General features: G+C 35.9%; 2 protein-coding genes across 5 annotated transcripts; both read left to right on the top strand.

The window, feature by feature from the left end:
• Positions 1-1,323: 1,323 nt before the first annotated feature.
• On the top strand, positions 1,324-22,262 carry LOC129298060 (lysine-specific demethylase JMJ31-like). 4 transcript variants are annotated; one of them, XM_054936455.1, is made up of 15 exons: positions 1,324-1,525; positions 1,666-1,743; positions 2,134-2,217; positions 2,304-2,474; positions 2,694-2,762; positions 2,864-2,990; positions 3,374-3,446; positions 3,895-4,011; positions 18,331-18,450; positions 18,575-18,593; positions 19,171-19,246; positions 19,387-19,691; positions 20,229-20,344; positions 20,444-20,537; positions 21,745-22,262. In XM_054936455.1, exons 1-15 carry the CDS (start codon positions 1,430-1,432, stop codon positions 21,811-21,813), a joined length of 1,614 nt encoding a protein of 537 aa, XP_054792430.1. In that variant the 5' UTR covers positions 1,324-1,429; the 3' UTR covers positions 21,814-22,262. The 4 variants fall into 4 exon arrangements, with proteins under 4 accessions (XP_054792430.1, XP_054792433.1, XP_054792431.1 ...); XM_054936458.1 differs by having other exon boundaries at positions 20,229-20,301; XM_054936456.1 differs by having other exon boundaries at positions 19,423-19,691.
• Positions 4,035-13,549, top strand: LOC129298061 (uncharacterized). Its single transcript, XM_054936460.1, has 2 exons — positions 4,035-12,840; positions 12,925-13,549. The coding sequence occupies exons 1-2, from the start codon at positions 11,546-11,548 to the stop codon at positions 13,181-13,183; spliced, it is 1,554 nt and encodes a 517-aa protein (XP_054792435.1). The 5' UTR covers positions 4,035-11,545; the 3' UTR covers positions 13,184-13,549.
• Positions 22,263-23,482: the final 1,220 nt, after the last annotated feature.

Genomic DNA, 23,482 nt, shown 5'->3' on the forward strand with positions numbered 1-23,482 from the left:
GCTTTTTTTTATTTAACTCATAGTCTGAGGCGATAGCCCAAATAGACTTGTAGTCCGAAACCCATCTGGATCATCTTAGTCCATAAATGCCGATGAAACCCATTAGCCCATTAGGAACCTGGCCACGAATTTTTTTTTAAGGCAATTGAGGACCTTGTTCAACAAAAATATGTGGATCTAAAATCTGAATCCTATACGCCCGTTTGGATTTCGATTTATATCCCCCAAAATATATATTCCGTTTATTTTTATATATAAAAAAACTGTATTACACAAATTTTAAAAATTAATTAATCTTGATAATTATGCATGAAAAAAAATAAATTAAAATACTCTATATTAATCAACATAAGTATATATAAATTATTTTTTATCGATGTAAATTATGAGAAGTGATTTAAAAAATATGCAATGAAGATTTATTAAAATAAGTGATTTTATTTATATAAAAAAAATAAAAAGTGAAAATTTCTCCTACAACCAGAAACAGAGGAAGTTCATTTTAAATGTAATTTGAATATACTTTTCAAGCAAATGCAAGTTTAGTATGTGTTTGGTTTTCAATTTATTAAAAGTCTATTTAGTAAAAGTTCATTTAATAAAAATTAATTATTATATCAAAATTTATATTTGAATATATTTTTTAAAAGTTAATTTAATACATTAAAAATTATTTGAATCATGACAGTGGAATGTGCTTTGAACATACAATTACCAAAAAAAATAATAATTTATGATGATTTATAATTTTTGTTATACAAATATAATATATTTAAAATATTTTAAAAGTTTGATAAATATTTTAAATAATGTAAAATTTAATCTACAATGTTAAAAACTTGATCTCTAGTTATTTACACTTTTTAATTTATAATTTTGAAAAATATATTAATGCTAAAATTAACATAATTAATTATTTAATTTATAATAATAAAAACTTGATATCTAATTATTACTATTAAAATAATAATTATATTTTTAATTAATTAAATATTTTTAAATAAAATAATATGATATTAAATTTGAAATATTATGATTTTTTTGACCAAAATTTGAAATAATATGATTAAATAATATCTTATTTTTAGATTTTACTTTTTAAAACTTTCAAATAATCATGTTTTTTAGTTTCATTTTTGTCACTGTTTAAATGTTTTTTTATAAAATATTTTATTTAAATAATTTTTAATATTTTAAAAATAAAATTTTATTTTTTTTGAATGTGTAATGCAAGAAAAAGCGTTAATTTCTGCTTTGTTTTTTTTTTTTTTTGGGTTTTAGCCATCACCTGTACCAAAAAAGAAACGGCAGCATCCAAAAAAATCAGTGTCCCACGTTCGAAAACCAGCAAACAAGTGCTCCTGTCCGAGAAAAAAGAGCGTTCGACTCGTTGACGAGGGACAGACTGGCAGTGTTGCGCAGGCGCCCAATGTCTGTAGGAGAGTCCATTCGAATCCAAAGATTCGAAGAACTGCCCGCGGCCACTGATTTTGAGTCTCTTGTCGAAGCAAGAAACGTTCCTGCTGTAAGAACACTCACCACTCCCAAGTTTTTGCTTCACCTTCTCACCAATAGCTTCAACAGAATAAAAAGCTGAAGTCTCTGTTTCGTTTCTTGCTTACCTGCGTACTTATCTGTTTCTTCGTTGTTCTTGATTTTCAAAAGGTGTTTAGCGGATGCATCAAGGGTTGGAGAGCGTTCTCCAAGTGGAATCCATCAAACGGAGGCCTTGACTACTTGCAGGTTCATCTGTTACTTTATTGCTTTGTACAACGAGTCCACGGTTGAAAATTTGTTTTTTCATTGGGTTCTTGCCCATTACGAGTCCCCCTTCCTCTTTTCCGATTCTATCCAATGCTCGATTATGAAGCGTGGTTTTGTATCTGCATGGTTAATTCTGATTTAAATTAAAAGATTGCCGTTTGAAATTTGAGTTGTCATGATTAGTAAAGTCGAGTTAGGTTCAAGTGTATGATTCACTTGGCTGCATTGATAATTTCGATGCATGAGTTACTGCTTGCATCATATAGATGAAAAGCACACTGAAATAATTGGTTGTTTCGGAGTTTCTAATGATATCGTTCTATGTTTATTAACTATTAATGGATTTATTTTGTTCTACCTCCAATTTAGGAACGGGTAGGGTCCTTCATGGTGGAGGCTATGCTTTCTCGATCTGCACCTATCTTCTATGGTGATATTGGTAGCCATGAAAGGGTAATCATCTACCAATTTCATCATGAAACTTGGTACTTCTATAATGGCACTAATGATTCAATTACACTATTTTCCATCTTTAACAGGTTCCTCTACTATTTTCTACCTTTATTGGTTTTTGCAAGAAACACATGCAAAATAAGGATGGAGGCCTTGATGCTTGTTTTGGGCCTCAAAGACACGATCCAGCGGGTTCCAATACTGAACATGGCTCTTTGCAGTTGGAACATGTTCCTGAACAGATTTATTTAGCGCAGGTTGAAAATTCAAGATCTATGAGATGATGGGTACCTTTTCTATTGATTCACAAAAGAACTCGTTAATTTTCCTTTCAAATATATGCAGCTCCAGCTCTTTCCATTTCTTAATAATGTTCAATAATTATGTACATTTTTGTCTTGGTTTTGCTGCTGTCTTCTTTTGATTTATTTGAGAGTGCCATAATTTTTAATGAAATCTTTTGGCTTGTAATTCAGGTGGCAATCATGAATAATGATCATGAGGACAGGGTTCAATTGGAAACATTGAGGGAAGACGTCAGGATAGTTAGTCAATTTCCTCTCTCAATTCTGTTATGCGTGTATTGTTTCACATCTTATGCATTTTTCTATAGAGAATTCTGATTATTGATATTTGTTTACTGCAGCCTCCGATTTTGGAGGCAAAAGAGCTATCTTCTATCAACCTGTGGATGAACAATGCTCAAGCTAGATCAAGTACTCACTATGATCCGCACCATAATCTTCTGTGCATAGTTTCTGGGCGCAAACAAGGTAAGGATATGCCTTCTTTTAGAGGTACCATTCCCACTTTTGATGGATGTCTTCTCTTCTCTACAATAGTGGTTGTACGCTGGTGGTCCTTGTCAGGTGCATCCTATTTGTTATCTACCAAGTTCTATACACTGAATGGCTTACTAATGTTTTAATCTGGTTAATGTCTAAACTATAAAGTAATGTAGCAGAGTGGATATTTCTCCTGACTGTTTTGTCACTTCTGACCTGCATTTTGTCAACCCACTTTAGTATTGATTTTCTGTTCTAATCTGCAGTGGGGAATGAAATGTTGGAGAGCTAGCTTAAATGTTATATTTGGATATACTTTCTGATGAATTTTGACAACTCGTGCTGGAAATTATAATTGAAATTATTTGCAGTTCTTTTGTGGCCTCCTTCAGCTAGTCCTTTGCTATACCCAATGCCTATATATGGTGAGGCTTCTAACCACAGGTATGCTGCAATCTTTATAACAAAGGAAATGAAATGAGGAAAAAAATTATTTATGGCTCCTTGTATCTTTATTGTCAGATTTTCAATTCAAAACTGGCTAGTGTGTTGTTCTATAATAATAGTATGATGTCTGTTTGGATTTTGCAGACAATTTATATAACTCCCATATTAAACCATATATATGTCATATTTTTGCCGGAGAGCCATACACTTTCCATGTTTTGATCGGGGAACCTTATAGTAAGGATATAATGAATTGCATATAAATCTAATCCATTGAAGCTTTGATTTTCTTTTCTCCACCCATTCAATGTAGTTACTGATAATTCTTTTATGTTAAGCTTGTTGACTTTTTGTTTTTTAAAGATCTTTTAACTCATTCCATATTCTCTTTTGTTCTTTTGTCCTTCCTTTCTCTTTAAAAAATAAAATAAAATTCGTGAGGCAGCTCTGTCGCTTTAGAAAGCCCTGACTACTCACTCTATCCAAGGGCAAAAAACTCAATGAAGTTTGCACAGAAAGCTGTTCTTAATGCAGGCGATGCACTTTTCATCCCTGAAGGCTGGTAAGGTCTCAAATTCATATATTTTACAAAAAAAAGATCTTCATGGAGAAGTCTTTCTTGGTTGTTAGGGAATTTCTTTCTTTTCTGATCTAGCAAAATGGGCCAGGTTGGTTAGTTTTAGAAAGGAGCTTGGGTTTTGGATGTCCCTAGATTGTCATTGCTTTTTTACTGTAACTTATGCTGCGAGGGTCTTAGTATTTGGGTATCCTCACCTCACTTTGTAGTGAGGGTCTTGGTTTTGGGCATCTTCAGCTCACATTTTGTTGAGAGTCAGGGCAGTGACACTGACGTTGGTTTGTAATTTCTGGGGACAGAGAAGTATAGAAAATGGAGAAGATTGAGAGAGAAGAAGAGATAGATAGAGGAACAAGAGATTAGAGAATAGAAGATAAGAGATACTGAATAGTACACAAGTATTATTGATCTGTCATAGCCTCCAGTTACAATTGAATTGTAAGGTTTTTATAGGGAACTAATACACAGAGAATCAATAGTATCCAACGGCTATAACTAAAATACCTAACAGCTATATTCCCTTGACAATATAACTAACTAATGTAAATAACGTCAGAATTATAAAAATCAAAACATCCTTTGAAAGACCCTAGCCCTCACGGATTATTTACTATAAACTGGAAATTTCTGCTGAAGTTGATGTAAGGGCATCCATGATGCTTCTTCATCAGGTAATTGTTTCCATTTTACCAAGACTTCAGTTATGATTCTCCCTCTTTTCCCACCAACACGTTTCTGCAGAATGCTTTCAGGTTCTGTAACTGATGGAAATTTTGGCCAATCTAATGGTGGGTGTCTCTATTTTACTTTAGGATTAGGGCACAACTTTAATAGACACATGAAATGCAGGGTGTATTCTAGATTCTGGTGGTAGTTCAAGCTTACATGCAATTGCCCATATCTTTTCTAGCACCTCATAGGGACCAAAAAATTGAGGTGCTAATTTTTGAGAACTCCTTGCAGTAGCATGTGGTTGTCTATAGGGTTGCAATTTGAGGAAGACCTATTGTCACACCATGAACTCATGGTCAGTCTTATGAGCATCATGTAATGACCTAAAATTTAATTGAAATTCAAATTAATGATGAGGTATTTTGAGGATATATATATATATAAGTATTAATTTATCAAGGAAGTGAGTTAGCCTAGTGGTGATTGAGCTAGTCATTCATAAGGCAAGTCTTAGATTCAAACCCTTTCAATGTAAGGGGAGAAAATTTTTATTTCACCAATAACTTGGCTAAATTATCATTTTGCCCTTGGTGCGTAAAAAAAAAGGGAAAAATTTAGAGATAAGATCAGGAAGCTTCTGCTTCATTTGTGAGGGAGGGGGACACAGAGAGAGAGAAGAACAGAGAGTATGCGAATCCTCCCTGCTGTCCTCGGTCTTCCTCTTTCATTCTTCTTCGGCGCCGGCAACCATGAAAGGTCTTCTTTTTCTTCCTCCTCCGTGTGCTGTGGCGTGAAAGCAAGGGGATTCATCTTGCTTCTCTTTGCTTCCCTTTGCCGATCGCTCATCGTCGCGGACTTTCATAAGCTTGTCCGATCCTTGTTCTTCTGCGTCGCCGGCGATAGGTCCTTCAACATTGGGCTGCAGTTTTCATTCTTTGTTGCTGAAGGTTCAATGCTCTGGTTTTCTCCTTCCCTTGTTCAGCACCGAACTCCTTTCCCTCCATCGTCATTGCTGCCGATGGCTGGTGAAGGAGCTCATTCTTCCATCTTCATTTCTGATGATTTTATGTGGTGCATATATATATATATATTTATTGGTTTTCCCTGCTTGCTTGTTTGGCTGAAATTGTGCAGTTTGGAATTGAAATTTTTCTAAGTTTCAACTTATTTTTTTTTTGATAGGGAATTGGATTGAAAAAGTACGATGAATTTAGTGGTAGATGTATGAAATTTGTTGGGTAGGAGATTGAAGTTGAACAAGTTATATTGAATGGCTTATAAGCTGTGCACATAAGGTGTTTGATCTAAGGATTGAGAGAGAATCATGTCTTAATAAAATAATTGACCACGGCTAAAGTATTATGAAGAAATTGTGAGATAAATGATGATATTTGGATAGTGAATCGTTAACTAAATCTTTGTAAAATTATGATAGGGGTTGTCTTCCACACCCACTTTATTAATCTACTTGCTTAGAGCTTTATAGAAATTCTTAGGGTGTATGTAATTAGTGCGTGGTTGCATGTGTGTGCATTTGTGCCTCTTTGTATATCCATGATTATGAATGTGTTCATTGACTTTTAGTACATGCGTAAGAGCTGTCTAGTTGCCTTGCTTTTGTAATGTAGACCATAGAATTTTATTCATGACACTTAGAATAGTCCATACAATGACTAAATTTGTGTATAGAATATATTATATTCTTTTATAAGAAATTGAGATCAAGGACTTTGTTTACATATAAGTGTTGAAAAAGGAATATGGGGTCGATGAATGTTATTTTATTTGATTATTCATTTTGGATCTACAGCTTATTGTATTTAATTAAACCTCCAGATATGTAAAATAAAATGCTATAGTTTCAAGTTACAAAGTTGTGGGAAAAGTGCAAGTGTAACCAATGGTATTGTTTAGTTAAAACGTGTTAATAGATTATTATGACTCGTGCACTATAAAGGAATGCGGAGAATATGAATTTCTTTGGAATGGAAATTAAAAGATTGGGGTCCAAGAGCAATGCGAGAATATATTATAATGATTAAGTGAATGAACAATTATGAGTTTTTATAAAATTTTAGAGGTTCAGTTATTATTATATTGGATGTTTTAGGAATAAATCTTGTGAGGAATGCTAAGGGGTAAATCACGGTGTTGGGATTGTCTCGGGTAAGTGGATGGTGTAATACCCTAATTTTTTTTTTCAAAAACAATTTAACTCAACTATGGTAGAAAAGTGTCTGCCATGGTAAAAAGAAGTCAACTTATTCTATATTTTTTTTGAAACAATTCTATAATTTAAAACACTACCATGGTAGAAAAGATTAAACCCCTTTTTAAATAATACAAAATAATTTTATACAATTAATATACATTTACAACCATAGTTGGGTTACAGCCACCCAACACATTTTATATCAATAAATTCAATATAAAACATTTTATAATTAGTTTAAGCTCGCAGAATACAACATCTCAGATAAATTTTTACTTCCCACATACCATTAGGCTAAAATCACATTTTCCATCCTTATATTCCCAATAAGTGCAAACCATAAATCAATAACTAACAATTTAATCAATTTTCAAAATAGGCCAATTATTTGGCCTCATAATCATGCCATTTCAAATCATCCAAAATAAATCAAAGGTTAAAGTTACAGTTATCCAAAGTGTGCTAAAAGTAGAAAGAGTTTGAAGGGTATGATTACATTATTGCATTCATATAATTGTCAATAAACAAAAGCCCTAATATTGGCAATATATTACATTAAAAATCATAAATCAAATACCCAAAGGGGACAGTGGACTTATGCCATTAAGCCTTAGGGACTCCTCCACGCGCCACTCGTGGCTCTTCTTCTGAAATTGTTAACCACATAATGAGATTCAAAAGTCCCAGTAATCAATGCCAATTTATGATAGTGTATACAAACAGTTAAATGTGTGCTTGTTAAGTGGGGAAATAACAGTCATATAATTCTAACAAAAATACAAGAAATATTACAATACAAAATAAACAATCATCCTTATCTCTCTCCATTATCTTCGAGCCGTAACCCTCACTCGGTGCTAAATTACCCAACCAAAGATAGATTAGCTCGAGCCCTTACAAGCCACCTATTGGGCTCCAATAGGGGTGTACCACGTGGCATATAAATACAATAACAAAAACAAGTCTCCTAACACCTCCCACACTAATCAAATGAATTCATAACAATATTGTACAATTATACAATATTATAATCTTCACAATTTTCTCATTTTTAATAATATTACAATATAACATTCCACTTGGCAAAAATACTTCAAAATGCAAATTCACAATTTCACAACATTTAGGATTAAGTTGAACAGATAAGGACTAAGAGATGATCCCTGATGTAGTCTAATCTTTATAGGAAATTCCTTTGTTTGACCACTAGACGTTCTTATACTAGTTTTTACCCCCTCATACATATCTTGTATGGCTTTAATATAAGCAATCCGTATTCCCTTTTTTTCCAACGCTTTCCAAAGCACTTCTCTTGGTATATGGTCATAACTTTTTTTCAAATCAATAAAAATTATGTGTAAATCTTTATCTTTACAATGATACTTTTCCATTAATCCCCTTAGTAGATAAATCGCCTCTGTAGTTGATCTAACTGGCATAAAACCAAACTGATTCTCAGAAATACTTGTCTTCAATCTCAACCTGTGCTCAATTACTTTCTCCCACAATTTCATTGTGTGGCTCATGAGTTTAATCCCTCTATAGTTAGTACAATTCTGAATATCTCCTTTATTTTTATAAATAGGAATTAATGTACTTCTCCACTCATCAGGCATTTTCTTGGACCGTAAGATCACATTAAATAACTTAGTTAACCATCTCACCCTTTCTTCACTTAAACATTTCCACGCTTTGATAGATATACGATCAGGTCCGTTGGCTCTACCATTTGCTATTTTCTTAAAAGCTTCCTTTACCTCCTTATCACGTTTTATTCGATAGAATGACAAATTTTGTTCTCTTTCACCAGTTACTAAATCCTCCAAGTTACTAGATGAACCCTCTCTATCATTGAAAAGTTTGGAAAAGTAAGTCTCCCATCTATTTTTAATTTCATCATCTGTAACTAAAATTCTTCCCTCTTCATCCTTAATACCCTTTACCTGTTCTAGATCCCTTGATTTTCTTTCCCTACTCTTGGCAATCTTATAAATGTTTCGTTCTCCTTCCTTCGTCTCAAGGCTCTTATAAAATTCTTCAAAAGCTTTAGAACGAGCTTCACCCACAGCTCTCTTAGTTTCCTTCTTAGCCATACGGTACCTCTCCCAATTTTCCTCATTGTTACACAAATGTATGGCTTTAAAACAGTTCTTCTCATAATTGATTTTGTCCTGTACACTATTATTCCACCACCAAGACTCCTTATCTCTCGGAGCAGAACCTTTTGATTCTCCCAAAACTACTTTTGCAACCTCCCGTATCTTTTTAGCCATATCCTCCCACATGATGTTAGCACTTCCCTGAGATTCCCAAATTCCTTTGTCCGAAAGATTTCGCTTGAAAATATCTTGCTTCTCACCTTTTAATTGCCACCACCTAATCCTTGGTGCTATTACTTGTCGACGCTTTTGGATTTACTCATAATACACACATCGAGGACTAGGACCTTATGTTGTGTCGTTACAGCATCTTCGGGGATCACCTTGTAATTTTTACAAAGTCTTCTATCTGTGTTTCTAATTAAAAGAAAATCAATCTGTGACCTTGACGCTCTACTTTTGTAAGTGATGAGATGCTCATCTCTCTTCTTGAAACAAGTGTTGGCAATTTTAAAATCATATGCCAATGAGAAATCAAGAAGAGTTTGTCCTTCATTGTTTAGCTCTCCAAAACCAAAACCACCATGCACCCTCGTATACTGACCAGCCTCCCTCCCAACATGCCCATTAAAGTCTCCTCTAATAAAAATCTTTTCACTCTGTAGTATGTGTCGAATCAACCCCTCCAAATCCTCCTAAAATAATTCCTTCAGGCTGGCTTCTGTCCCGACTTGCGGCGCATAAGCGCTAACAATATTAACAGTCTCACGTCCAATTATTATTTTTAAGGAAATAATTCTGTCTCCAATTCTGCTAACTTCTACAACATTCTTCTTCTACTCCTTATCCACAATGATGCCTACTCCATTGCGTGCGCTTACTTTTCCTGTATACCAAAGTTTGAAATCTTGAATATCCTTAGCTTCTTCTCCACGCCATTTTGTTTCTTGCAGGCAAAGGATATTGATTTTCCTTTGAATCATAACCCCTACAACCTCTATAGATTTACAATTCAATGTCCCAACATTCCAAGTACCAAATCTAATTTTGCTCTCATGGACTAACCTCTTTAGCCATGCACGTCCAGAATGACGTGGTAGCCCTTGCTCATTTAACACTAAATTTGGGTGCCGATGCAGCGGCTCTAACTTACTTATCACTGTACTCAAGCCATGCAGCGCGTTACTTACAGGCAATGACCTAGCATTAATATTATAACGTCTATTGTCCATGTTCATGATAGATTCAACAAAGTTTTACATTGGCTGTCGATGATCTAACACAACCCTCCTCCTTTACTTGGGCTTGGGGCCGGCTATAAACATAAGCTATTTTGGGGCGTGACACATCAGCTTTTTGCTTCATCATATTTGGAACCCTGATGCGGATGATGCTTTAAAACTTTTAACATTTCTTCCCTTGTTGTGAAAGACCTGTCTGACACACTAGGAAGCACGGATACGCTGATTTTGGTGGCGTATCCGTGTCAGATATGCACCGGACACGAACACTCGCTCCGTGCAAGTACATCCGTGTCCGATACGTTTTTTGTTTGGGCGACACGGCGAGACACGGCTGACACGGCTTCGACGCTGGACACTGCGTTTTGCATAAAAAAAATTGCCTAAATAAGCAGATCGAACCTCACTCACTTCTGATTCTAACCTTCTCTCCCAACTCGCGAAATCAGTCGACCGTCGTTCTCTTACACTCAGTTCGCGAAATCAGATCGAACCTTCCCAGATCACGCCGTTGTTCTCCTTCGCGAACCTTTGGAACAAGCTGCCGACCTGCCGTGCGCTTGGTTCTTTCCTGCTCTTATGCATTCTTAGTTGCTCAGCTCACCGGCGTCGGTCTTTCATCCGTTCACTGGTTTACACTTCTCTCTCTCTCTCTCTCTCTCTCTCTCGTGTCTCTCAACTCTCAACTCTCAACTCTGTCTCTCACGCTGTCACGAGCCCGAAACTGAAAAATGAATAGATTTTTTATTTTATTTTTGATTCATCTTAAAGACTTAAACTTTGCTTCAACTCTCATGTCCAGTTTTTTTTTTCTTTTGACCGAAGCTCATACTCTGCCCTCTTCTCTAAATTTAATTTTTATTTATTAATTTAATATATTAGATTGCAATGTTCATGTGTAGAATTTATATTTAATGCTTGCTTGCTTTCTATTTTTATGTTACATGTTATTTTGCTCAAATCTCAATCTGCATTTCAATGCTTTTAGTCATATTTAATTTTAGTTTATCTCAATTTTTTTTAATTAGCTATGGCTACAGCAAATAGTTCTGGGGAAGTATTAATTCAGCAGCCCATTTTATGAGCTACAAAAAGATGGAACTCCCTTATGGTGCTATGTCACTTTGGTGAATAAAAATAGAGACATACCAGGAGGTGGAAATAGATATTGGAGGTGCAATTATTGTAACAAAGAATTCAATGGCTCTTATTCTAGAGTTAAGCGGCACTTGTTAAAAACTTCTGGCAAGGGAATTGCTATATGCTCGAAAGTTGATGAGTATTGCCTAGCTGAGATGAGAAAATTACAAGAAGATGCTGATGATAAGACCAAGTCAAAGCAAGTGCCATTACCACCCCCGGCTGAAGGTTCATCTCCCTTATATCCTATGACAAGTGAAAGCAACCAAAGCAAGAGAAGGGCAGTAAGTCCATTAGAAAAGGCCTTCCAACAAGGGGCAAGAGAAAATCTACATGCTGAAATTGCAAGAATGTTTTATACAGGTGGTCTATCTTTTCATTTGTCACGCAATCCATATTTCATTAGTTCATATCAATATGCTGCGAACAACATCATTCCTGGATACAAACCTCCTGGTTATAATGCATTAAGGGGTCCATTGTTGCAAAGAGAAAGAGCTCACACAGAGAAGTTACTTGAACCAATTAAAGGAACTTGCAGTTTGAAAGGAGTGAGCATAGTCACAGATGGTTGGACAGATGCTCAAAGGAGGCCTCTGATTAATTTTATGGCTGTGTCTGATGGGGATCCCATGTTTTTGAAGGCAGTTGATGGATCCAAAGAATATAAAGACAGACATTATATGGCTGACTTGATGCGTCAAGTGATTGAAGAGGTCAAACCTCAAAATGTGGTTCAAATAATCACTGACAATATATCTGTTTGCAAATCAGCAGGTAGGCTTATAGAGTTTGAGTATCCCACTATTTTCTGGACGCCATGTGTTGTGCATACGCTTAATCTTGTATTAAAGAACATATGTGCAGCAAAGAACACAGAGGCAAATGAGATTGTGTATGATGAATGCCATTGGATAGAGGAGGTTAAGGATGATACTGCTTTTATTAGAACATTTATCATGTGTCATTCTATGCGATTGGCAATTTTTAATGAATTTGTGCCATTAAAATTACTTGCCATAGCTGACACTTGCTTTGCATCCACCATTGTTATGCTCAAAAGACTCAAGCTCATTAAAACTTCACTTCGTACAATGGTGATAAGTGAAGCATGGAATGCTTATAAGGAAGATGATGTTGGAAAGGCAGCCACAGTGAAAAATTTGATCCTTAATGACTCTTGGTGGGATAAGGTGGATTATATACTTTCTTTCACTGGACCGATTTATGACATGCTTCGGATGGCTGACACAAATAAGCCTAGACATCATTTAATTTATGAAATGTGGGATTCAATGATAGAACAAGTGAAGGAGTACATCTACAAGCATGAGAATAAGGAGCTTTCTGAGTATTCAGCTTTCTTTGATGTTGTTTATAGGATCATTATTGATCGATGGACAAAAAGTTGCACTCCCCTTCATTGTCTTGCACATTCATTGAATCCTAGGTTAGTTATATTACTATTGCAATATTTTTCATTCATGAATTATTTAGTTTTGTTCTTAATCCTTTTTGTTTGCAAATGTTATAGGTATTATACACCCCAATGGCTTGAAGGTGCTCCCAATAGAATTCCGCCTCATTTAGATAATGAAATATCATCTGAGAGAGTAAAGTGCCTTTATAGGGACTTTACTGATCCTGAGGAGAGAAAGGCGGTCTTTCAAGAGTTCCCAAAATTTGTTGGAAGTTTAGACTTCTATTCATCATTTGATTGCTTGCAAGATAGGTGGAATTTAGAACCTAAAGGGTGGTGGTTAAATTATGGTTCTTTCACCCCTATTCTTTAGAGGCTTGCATTGAAACTTCTAGGCCAACCGTGCTCTTCCTCTTGTTGTGAAAGAAATTGGAGCACTTACTCCTTTATCCACTCATTGAAGAGAAACAAGATCACTCCTAAAAGAGCTGAAGACTTAGTTTTTGTGCATACTAATCTTCGTCTCTTGTCAAGGAAGAGTGAAAAGTATCGCATTGGGCAAAGTAGAATGTGGGATATTGGTGGAGACACTATGGAGCCATTTGATGCTGTCAATAGCCTTGAGATGGCAAGTTTGTCACTTGATGAACCCATTTTAGAGCAAGAAATTATAGGAGAGCCTAGTAATGTAATGGAAAATGAGGATGATGAAATGTGATGTATTTGATAGTATTTTGTATTTTTTTGGATTGCTATACATTTTGATAGTTGACATATTACTTACATTTATATAAAAAAATAATATATATTGCCGTACCCGTATCCTAAAATTTTAAAAATTTGCCGTATCCCCGTATCATGCTGTATCGTATCCGATGCTCGTACCCGTATCTGTGCAACCTAGCTGACACATCTAAAATAGAATTGTGAGGTAAATAAGGACAATGGATAAGAGGAGCCTGACCATATAAAAGTTCATATGGAGTAGCCTTTTTTGCCATATGAAAGGTGGTGTTGTACCACCACTCAGCCTATGACAACCACTTACTCCATTACTTAGGTTGTTCCTAACACATGCACCTTAAATAGGTTTCCAAGCACTTATTAAGAACTTTTGTTTCCATTTGTTTAAGGATGATAGGTTGCAGAAAGATGCTATCAAACACCTAAAATCTACAAGAAATCCTTTTAAAAAACCACTTACAAAAATTGGGTTACGGTCACTTATAATCTCAGCAGGTGTACCATGTAGTTTATAAACACAATCCATAAAAATTTGTGTGCATGCTTACTCATTCTATCTATCAAAACCTAAATCGTGTCCTTACCATGAGATTTAGGAAGTCCTTTAATAAAGTCCATAATAATACTTTCCTAAATTCTGCTTGGAATTGGAAGAGGTTGTAATAGTCTAGGCAAGGCAACAACTTCATACTTGCATCTGGCACACGTGTCACAATGCTAAATAAAGTTTGTCACATCATTGATTAACTTTTTCCAGCAGAATAGAGCTTTAATTTTGTGATAGGTTGCTTGAATTCCTAAATGGCTCCCTTGCGAACTAAAATGCAGCCATTCCAAATTCTGTTGCCTTAAGGTAGAATCATTTTCAATAACCAGCTTTCCCTTCCTTCTTAGCAAGCTGCCATTGCATGAAAAATTGCCCCAAGTATTCTACCTCAGTTGTAGCAAATGAGCATTTACTCTTTTTGACAAAATACTAATGTTTTCTTAGAATTGAAAAAACCTGTTCTAAATGCTGCATGTGTTCCATAATATTAGTACTATAAACTAAAATGTCATGAAAAAATTATTAAAACAAACCTTAGAAAAGGTTTGAAGATATTGTTCATTGCCCCTTGGAAAGTTGCCGAGGCACTGGTCAAGCTATGGCATAACTAGCCATTCATGATGCCCACTATGAGTCTTAAACTTAATCTTGTGAACATCTTCTGGCACCATTCAGAATTGATGATACCCAGCTCTTAAATCTAAATTTGTGAACCATCTAGCCCTACTTAAATCATCAAACAAGTCCTCAACTAATGGAATGGGGTATTGGTTTCTAATAGTATTTTTGTTCAACTCCCTATAGTAGATACACATCCGCCACTTGCCATCCTTTTTCTTTACTAATACTATAGGAGCTGAAAAAGGAGAGATGCATTCTTGTGTAACCCTAGTGGGAAGAAGATCATCGACCAACTTTTCGATCACATCTTTCTGTGCTGCTGGACATCAATAGGGCTTCAAATTAATGGATTTGTGCCTTCTTGTAAAATAATTGGGTGGTTGTGACCTCTCTAAATGGTGGCAGCCCCTTAGGTTCTTCAAAAAGGTCAGGAAAATCTTCCAAAATAGTAGAAATCATTTCTGGAAGTTCTGTCGCTGTTTGAACCAAGAAGCATTGCAGATTTTTTTGTTGATTAGTGATGAGTTGCAGGAGGTAGACCTGATCTTTTGGGAAGTTATTGATCTCTAAATGCTTAGGTTGCACCATTTTCTACTGATTTGGAATATTGGCTTGAATCTTGCATAATTTCCCCTTATACCAAAAGAACACGGTGAGAGTTTCATAATTCCAAAAGGCATTTTTCATGCTTTTTAGCTAGTGCAGCCCCTGTACCATGTCATAAGAATGTAGTTCTGAAATTTTGAGATCAAAGGCAAAGTCCAGACCCCGCATATGCCATTTAAAATTTACCCAAACCTCATGCAACTTCAATTTTCTTCTACTTGTAACCTCTACCCAAGATTCATAAGTACCATTAGGCTGCCACCCTAACTTCCTTGCTAATTCCAGATTGAGGAAATCATGTGTGCTTCCATTGTCAATGAGGATTTGAAGTTGTCTCTTGCCACAATAACCCACAACCCTCATTGATGAGGCACCTTCAACCCCTTCAATAGCATACAATGAAATCAGGGGTGTCTCTTCTTCTGTATTATCATTCTTTTCTAAGTCCTCGGTTGAAATTTCATCTTTTGTAATTTCTTGAATCTCAATGAAGTGGAGTTGCATTTTTTGTCTTTGGGGACACTTATGATCTTTGGAAAATTTGCCATGGCAGTAGAAGCATAAATTCTTGCTTCTGTGCTCAGCTTCTTCTTCTGCAGAAAGAGATTTAATGGCATTACTGTTAATTTTAGGCAAAAAATTATTACTTTTAGGGAGAGAAGAGGATGACTTCCTTTTTTGCTGGGTCCTACTACTTAGGAGGGCATTTTTTGTTAGTGCCAAGGTGGCTTGCTTTAATTAAGATGAGGCATTTAGAGAGGTAGACACGTGTGTTGGACTCTTGCTACTTGTCTTTTTCTCTGCCATGTGTTGAATCAAGATCTCTTGCATTCGAGCAAGAGATCAAGCCTCCTAAACAGTTATGGGCTAAAGAGGCGCACCAGCCTTGTGTAGTCCTCCATGAACCCTTCCAAGTAAGCATCGACAAGGTAATCCTGGGAAAGATGAAGCTAGCAAGCGATTGAGTCAAAAGCATCATTGTAGTCTGCCAATGATCCACACCGTCGAAGAAGCATCAAGTCACCCATAGGTCTCTTGTGTGTTGCCCCTAATCTTTCTTGAAGCTACTTGTCATATTGTTCCCAAGTGGGTTTGAAACCACCCCAGGTTTCCTCTATCACGGTGTGCCAAGACCATGCTTTTTCATACAGGTAGATGCTCATTGTTTGCACCTTCTTGTCCTCTAGGGTATTGTTGAGTTCGAAGAACTATGCATAACATTTAAGCCATCCCACGACATGGGATTGAGAGAACTTAGGAAACTCCATTTTTGTAAAATGGTTCTTGCATTGGTGCTCATCTTTGTTATGTGTATCATCCTCTTAGACTCGATGACCTTCCTATCTATGATTGTGTCGACCCCTTTTTTTATGGTTGGTAGGACCTTCTTTGTCACGCATAAGTAGTTGCAACTGGTTAGAGATAGCTTCGACCATCTCTAATAAAATGTCTACCTTTTCGAATATTTCTTGTAGCCTTGCTATGTGATCATCCATTTATTGTTTTTTTGTGTTCAGGTTTGCACCATATACTATCTGGTATGAGAAGAAGAATCAATGGCCAAGCATTGACTAGCTCCGATACCATTGATATAGGTTTGTAATTTTTGGAGATAGAGACGTATAGAGAAGGGAGAAGATTGAGGGGGAAGAACAGAGAGATAGAGGTACAAGAGATGGAGAGAGATTAGAGAATAGAAGATAAGAGATACTGAATAGTGCATAAGTATTATTGATCTGTCATAGCCTGCAGTTACAATTGAATTGTAAGGTTTTTATAGGGAACTAATACTTAGAGAATTGATAGCATCCAATGGCTATAACTAAAATACCTAATGGCTATATTCCCTTGACAATATAACCAACTAATGTAACTAATGTCAGAATTATAAAAATCATAACAAACACTAATTCCAAAGTTGGTTGAAATGGTAATTTTAGTAGGTTCTTTCTTCTTGACATTTATCAGGATGGTTTCGCCTATGATGATTATTAGGATTGGTATTGTTTTGCTCACCCCATGGCTATTTTGGGTGGCAACTTTGTGGACAGAATCACCCTGTTCAGCATTTGTCACCATTGCTTGACCATATTTGGTCATATAAGAACGTCATCTGTTCAGGCCACTCAGGTGTTAAATGATATCTCTATGTTGACGATATATTATTGTAATTCACCTTCCAGTACTTATTACAGTATATCAGAATTGCAAATAATGGTTGGACATTTGCAAAAGTTTGAGAAAAATACAATATACTTATCATCATAAAAATCCGTTCACTAGAATTCTATTATAATCACAGTAGGCAAGTGAATCTATGCAAAGACCAATAAAAAGGGGTTTTGCTACAGATAATTGGAAGTGAAATCCTCAAAATTAATCTAATAGAGTTCATGATCAAGAATAGAGATAACAAAAGATTAAACAGGATTCACAGTGAGAGCTTCAAGCTCAGGTTACAATGGTGTAAGCACTTTTATAGTATTTTCCCTGGTTGCCTCAGATAAGCTTTTCACATATCTTTTAATTGCCTCCCATGAGGTCTAAATCTCTTCCCAAGGATGCCCCTAAACCCCTGGTTATAAGACATCAAAATGCATTCAAATACATTCACAATCTCAGTCCGTGTAACTCTTTGCCTGCAACTTTTATGCCGTTTCTTTGAACCAATGGCCTGTGTGAAGTCTCTTGGGAAGAATGTGTAGTCTCCTGTATGCTAGCTTCTTCAACCTCTCCAAACAGTGTTTGCCAAACATACAACCCATGTCAGAAAAAAGTATGAATAGGCTGTTTGACTTGCTGTCTTTTGCTCCAAAATTTCCTTCCGGATCATTCAGTAAACTTCCTGATCCAAAGACACAAATTGAGTGTAAAAAATCACATAAATATGTCAGAATTTGGTAAAGAAGTCAAATGAATTGTGAGAAACAGAGCTGCAAACTGTTGTGTCTGTGCGTTATAAGCTTCTAAATGTTTATGTCATGAATGTTCTTTTGCTGTAGGTTCCATCAGGTGGACAGTGATGATTTGACTATCGCTGTTAACATTTGGTGGAGATCCAAGTTAATCTCTTGCATGTTGGAACACATGGATACATATTTTTTGCGCAGAATATTGAGAAGGTACCAATGATGTAGTGCTTTGTTAAAATGCATTACTGGATATTCCTATGCGATAAACTGACTTTTGAGAGTTATATTTATTTCAAATACAATTGGCCCGACAATTCAATGGATGCAATCAAAGATTGATAGACAAAGAAATGGTATGTGCCTCACATAATCCATTCATTACATCAAATGCTAGGGAAGCTTGTGTTCTTTGTGTTTCCTTTTGTTGGTTGTATTACTGAACCTTTATGTCCTTGCTTTTTCATTTGTGTATTCATATACACCTTCGAACATGTCTGCTGTTAACCCTTTTGAACAATTCATCATGTATGTTGCTTCTTTAACTGCACCGTCCTTCCCTTCTTTTGTTGTGTGCGGAGTATCACTTAATGTAGTGAAAACAATTTGAAGTAGTCAATTACTTCAATTGATAATTCTTTGCTGTTGGAATTGGATTACAATTGTAAGAAAAATTTCACAGCTAAGGTTGTATCTTGGTTGCTGGTAAAGTAATAACTCATGCGCTTAAAATTCTTATTGACATCCATTATCATATACCTTTTCTCCCTCTTTCTTATGAGTGGAGAAAGAGGGGCTTGCTAGCTTTGTCCTTTTGCAACTTAAAAAGTTCATTGTTGAGCTAAGCCATCTGTTTCCCCCTCCCTTTTCTTCATCAATTACAAGTTCTATAAGGGGCTTGCGTTTGTGATGGATATTTTTAATTTTGTACAGGATCAGCTACTTGATAAGTCTGGTATGGGTGAAACTAGGGTACATGCATGCAAGCAGCCCAATGATGGAGAAACAGGTCAGTTAATTATAAAATGGCTGAAATATAATTAATCAATGCCATAATTTTCTATGGCTGTCACCTTCAAAGAGAAAGAAATTTGCACCGTTCTTTTTTGCCAGTGGGTTTCTAAATGGCATTGATATTCTGATGATCAGATCATGATGATGATAATGATATTCTGATGTCAAAAGGGAAAGGATTTGAAGGGGAGAACATATTGCTTGAATTGGAACCTACCGCCACCCAGGTGCTTCATGAACTTGTTTCCTTGGTTCACAACAATGTTAGTGTTACTGATCAGGAGCAGCGGCTGCTGTCAACTTCAGCAAATGATTCTGAGCTTGGAGCAAGTGATGAATTTCAGAAGTTAGAGACTGCTAATTTGAAAGACGATCCAGTGGCCAAAATTCTTTGGGATGTTGAACCACTAACTCTCAGAAATGTGTTTCTTGCTATGGCAGTGAGTTCCTTGAAAGCTTACCATCTTAAAACATCTAGTCTTCTTTATACTCTTCTGAACTATGATTTTGGTGCTTGCATCATGATTAGACAAAGGTTTAATCAATATAAGGGCACTATTACTTGATCATATAAATGAAGCCGTCCTAGCAATTTGACTTCATTTTTGGCATTTTACTCATGTTTGGGAATGATATCATGAGGTTTTCTTTGCCATGAGAACATGAGCTGCTAATTATGGCTTGTTCTTTCCTCTAATTCTTGAGGTAAGTTTGATATTTTTATTTGTCTAAAGTTAGGTGCATTATGGCCACTTTCTTCTGTCTCTGTGTAACGTGCATTCTGTTAGTCTTCCTAGTAATTTGATGTTGACGCTGCTCCAGCTTCTGAACAGCAAAAGTTATGACTTAGCTCACGTGAAACTCCTTGATTTCCATCTATAGATGTGGTTAATTTTAAAATAGTTCCAAGAAGTCATGGTGCATTGTCTCCGTCTCTATTTCAAGCATGTTGCATTATGATTACATGATATTTTCAGCAAAACTTCCCAAGGACATTAGAGGCTCTTGTACTGCATGTACTTTCACCTGTGGGAGCTGAAGTTCTTACTCGTAAGTTTGATGAGATGGATCAAAAAACTCTTGCAGAAGATCGGTACTTGCTGATGTTTTCATGTGTTCCATGTGATTGCTTGTTACATAGATAGCATCAACTTTTCAGCTTACTCTGTTGATGTGTGAATTTTGATTTTAGGAATAGATTCTATGAGGCCTTTTACAGTGCTTTTGATGACCAGTCCATGGCAATGAATTCTATTCTGAAAGGGAAGGAGTCATTTGCTCAGCAGGTATTTCCTGTGCTTTAGCTTGAAATTTTACTGTGAAATTCAACTTGCTGCGTTAGTCATTTTTGTATGATGAATTTGATTTTGTATGAGCTCCAACATTTGCAAGATTCTTAGAACTAAAATGATCCCTTGTTTCTCATAGCAAGAACAAGCCATCTAATAGGCTTTAGAAGTGTGGTTATTATAGAAAATTGATCTGATCCATTGTAATTGTCCCCGTGGTTCATGTAAATAGTTTTACCAGGGGAAAAGATGAAGTGATTAATTGCAACTTAAATTTGTTTGTACATGAAAGATGAAACTTCCTTTATTGTTGCTGTGAATACCTAATGATGCTGAAAATATTATGTTAAATGAAGTCCATTTGTCCGCATGCAACTAAACTATTAACTACTAACTCCCACTTGTTATGATAATTTACATAAGAAAAATTCTTATTTTGAACATGATGTTTGTTGCTTCCTTTGGAGTCCTCCACATGGAAAGCTATTTGGTTGATGCGATTTAGTGCTAGACTTGCTTGGATATTTCTAGTTTGGGTGCCCTGGGGAACTAATCACAGTTCAGTTTGTTTGTGGCTGAACCAATCAATTGTATAAAGAAGCGGGCAGGTTAACGGGCAAAATTGTGCAGGCTACCTGTGCTGTTATTTTGTGGCCAGAATCTTGATATCTGGTGTTCTAATTCATAACTATTTGTATTAGCTGATGTCTATCCTTTGCGTCTATAACATTTGTCATACAAGTCATTTTCAAATTAGATTCAAACTCATTATTATTTTTGACCAAACAACTTTTTTATTTTTATTTTTATTTTTTTTAGTTGGGTTTCTTGGTATCAAGTGATCCTGACATATTTTACTGTGATATTTCTTTTTCCTTATCCTCCCTCCGAGATGTAAAGATTTTTTAAAATACATTGACGATGACATTTTCTCTTTTTGATTTTCTCCATCATCATGATCTGAATGCATGGGTCTCTGGCATTGGTTGTTCTGCATGTGCATTGAAACTTTAGTTTCACTTTGTTACATGAGAGAATATGCAGTTCGATTGGGAGATCTTTTGTGTTGTGAGGAAATAGATGCAAAACTTTAATGGTAAATTATGCACATCAGATTAATTTAAGCTAATCATCATTAATATTAATTTCCCTGAAAAAATATTTGTGGCACTCCTTTGAAGTATATATTTTCTGTTTGTCACAGGCATTCAAGAATGTATTAGAGAAACATGTGGGAGTGAATCCGGAAAGTTCAAAACGAGGGGTCAGATGAGATACCTGGTGGTGTGATCTCCAGGGACGAATTGGCCCACTGGGAATCTTCATAGGGGGAATTGATGCATATTCGAAACAGAAGGCGCCCCCCCCCCCGGGGGGGGGGAGTTTGAACGGTGCAGCATGTGTCAGAGGCATACAAGCCATCTGATCAGTGTGTTTTGATTTGTAAGTAGCTTAATACATTGAAATGATATCTAGCTGCTGTTTAATAGCCCCATGATTTATGCTTCCTAAGATGCATATTGTTAAGTTCGGACTACCTATACTCCTTTAAGCTAAACTATCGCGCTAACTACAAGAAGGATGGATTCTTTCTATGTAAATGAAGTTTATAACGTCTCTTATTCAGAGTGACTCGTGTCTGCGAGGAAGAAATGATGCTATGAAGGGCCCGGTCAGAGCATGGGATACTGAATAAAATCTTTGAAAATATTGTACAAATTTAAGTATACGCATTTCTATCGCACCTTGTAACTTTTGTATGTTTGCGGTAAATTTATTCTCAAATATGAAGTAACTTTCATTGAAGTGATTAATTTAAAAAAAAAATTGAAATCAGAACGATAAGTTGTTTAACGGTTACATGCGTCAGCATTATTCTAGTGGACTTACTAGATTGGTAGGAAAAAATTGCGAGCGTAAAACTGTACTGAATCTTTGGCTTGGAAAAAAAAAATACTGAATCATATAGCCTAAATGAACCCTCAATATCCCAATTAAATATGATCACACTCAGTGAATGGGGAGTTAAACCTATCGGAGAACAACCAAATAATGTTTTGAGTAACACCGCAGGGATTGGCCAAAAAAAAAAAAAAACAAAAAAGTAACGAAACGGGGAATATCACCGCCTAAGATTCTTTGTACGTTGGAGTGTAATCTGGTTGCAATGATCCAGTGTGTTGTGCGGCATATAAGTCATTACGCGAGGATTAGCAGAAGAAGTAAAGAAAGAAAAGAAAAGAAAGGGAAAGAAAGCAGGGAAAAGAAAGTTTTGGTAATTATAAGGAATTGAAGAAAGAAAAAGAGGAAAAGTAGGGAATGAGTTGAGGGGAGACTCCTAAGTGGAAGATGACATGAGCAAGCAGGAGAGGAATAGAAGGGAAGGGAGGCTTTTGGTTTGTCTTTTTATGCAGAGAGAGAAAGAGATATGAAAATGAAAAGAGGCAGTTTTTTTAAGTAGGCAATTGGGATATATAGTACCCCCTAACCCTGCAACTTATAAAATTTACTTTCTAAAAGCTTCAACATACACACCATAACACCCAAAACCTGCTTTTGTTAATCCCCAGGCCTTTTTCTTTCTGCCCTAGTGGATATATTGTTTTAATCACAAGCATCTTTTTCCATACCATTTGCCATATGCTAGGACGCTGTGCATGTAAGTGGAACTTTAAAGCCATCGTATAGACATTTTTTCCACACAAATTGTTCACTTAAGCATGTTGGGTTTCTCTCTCTCTCTCTTTCTCTCGTTGCCATTTTCAAATGCATTCAGTTTTGGGCATCCAATAATCAAGTCCTCAACACCCAGAACTATTTCAGCCAACCTATAGCACTTTGGTGTGTGTGTGTTTGTGTGTTTAAGATATGATCGTTGCTAAACTTGAAAATCAAAATGAAGTTCCAACGACTTTGCACAGAATTTGATAAAGGGTTCACAC

The sequence above is a fragment of the Prosopis cineraria genome, unplaced genomic scaffold (genome assembly GCF_029017545.1).
Source record: "Prosopis cineraria cultivar Desert tree isolate PC_DT_omini unplaced genomic scaffold, ASM2901754v1 PC696, whole genome shotgun sequence".
Classification (NCBI taxonomy): domain Eukaryota; kingdom Viridiplantae; phylum Streptophyta; class Magnoliopsida; order Fabales; family Fabaceae; genus Prosopis; species Prosopis cineraria.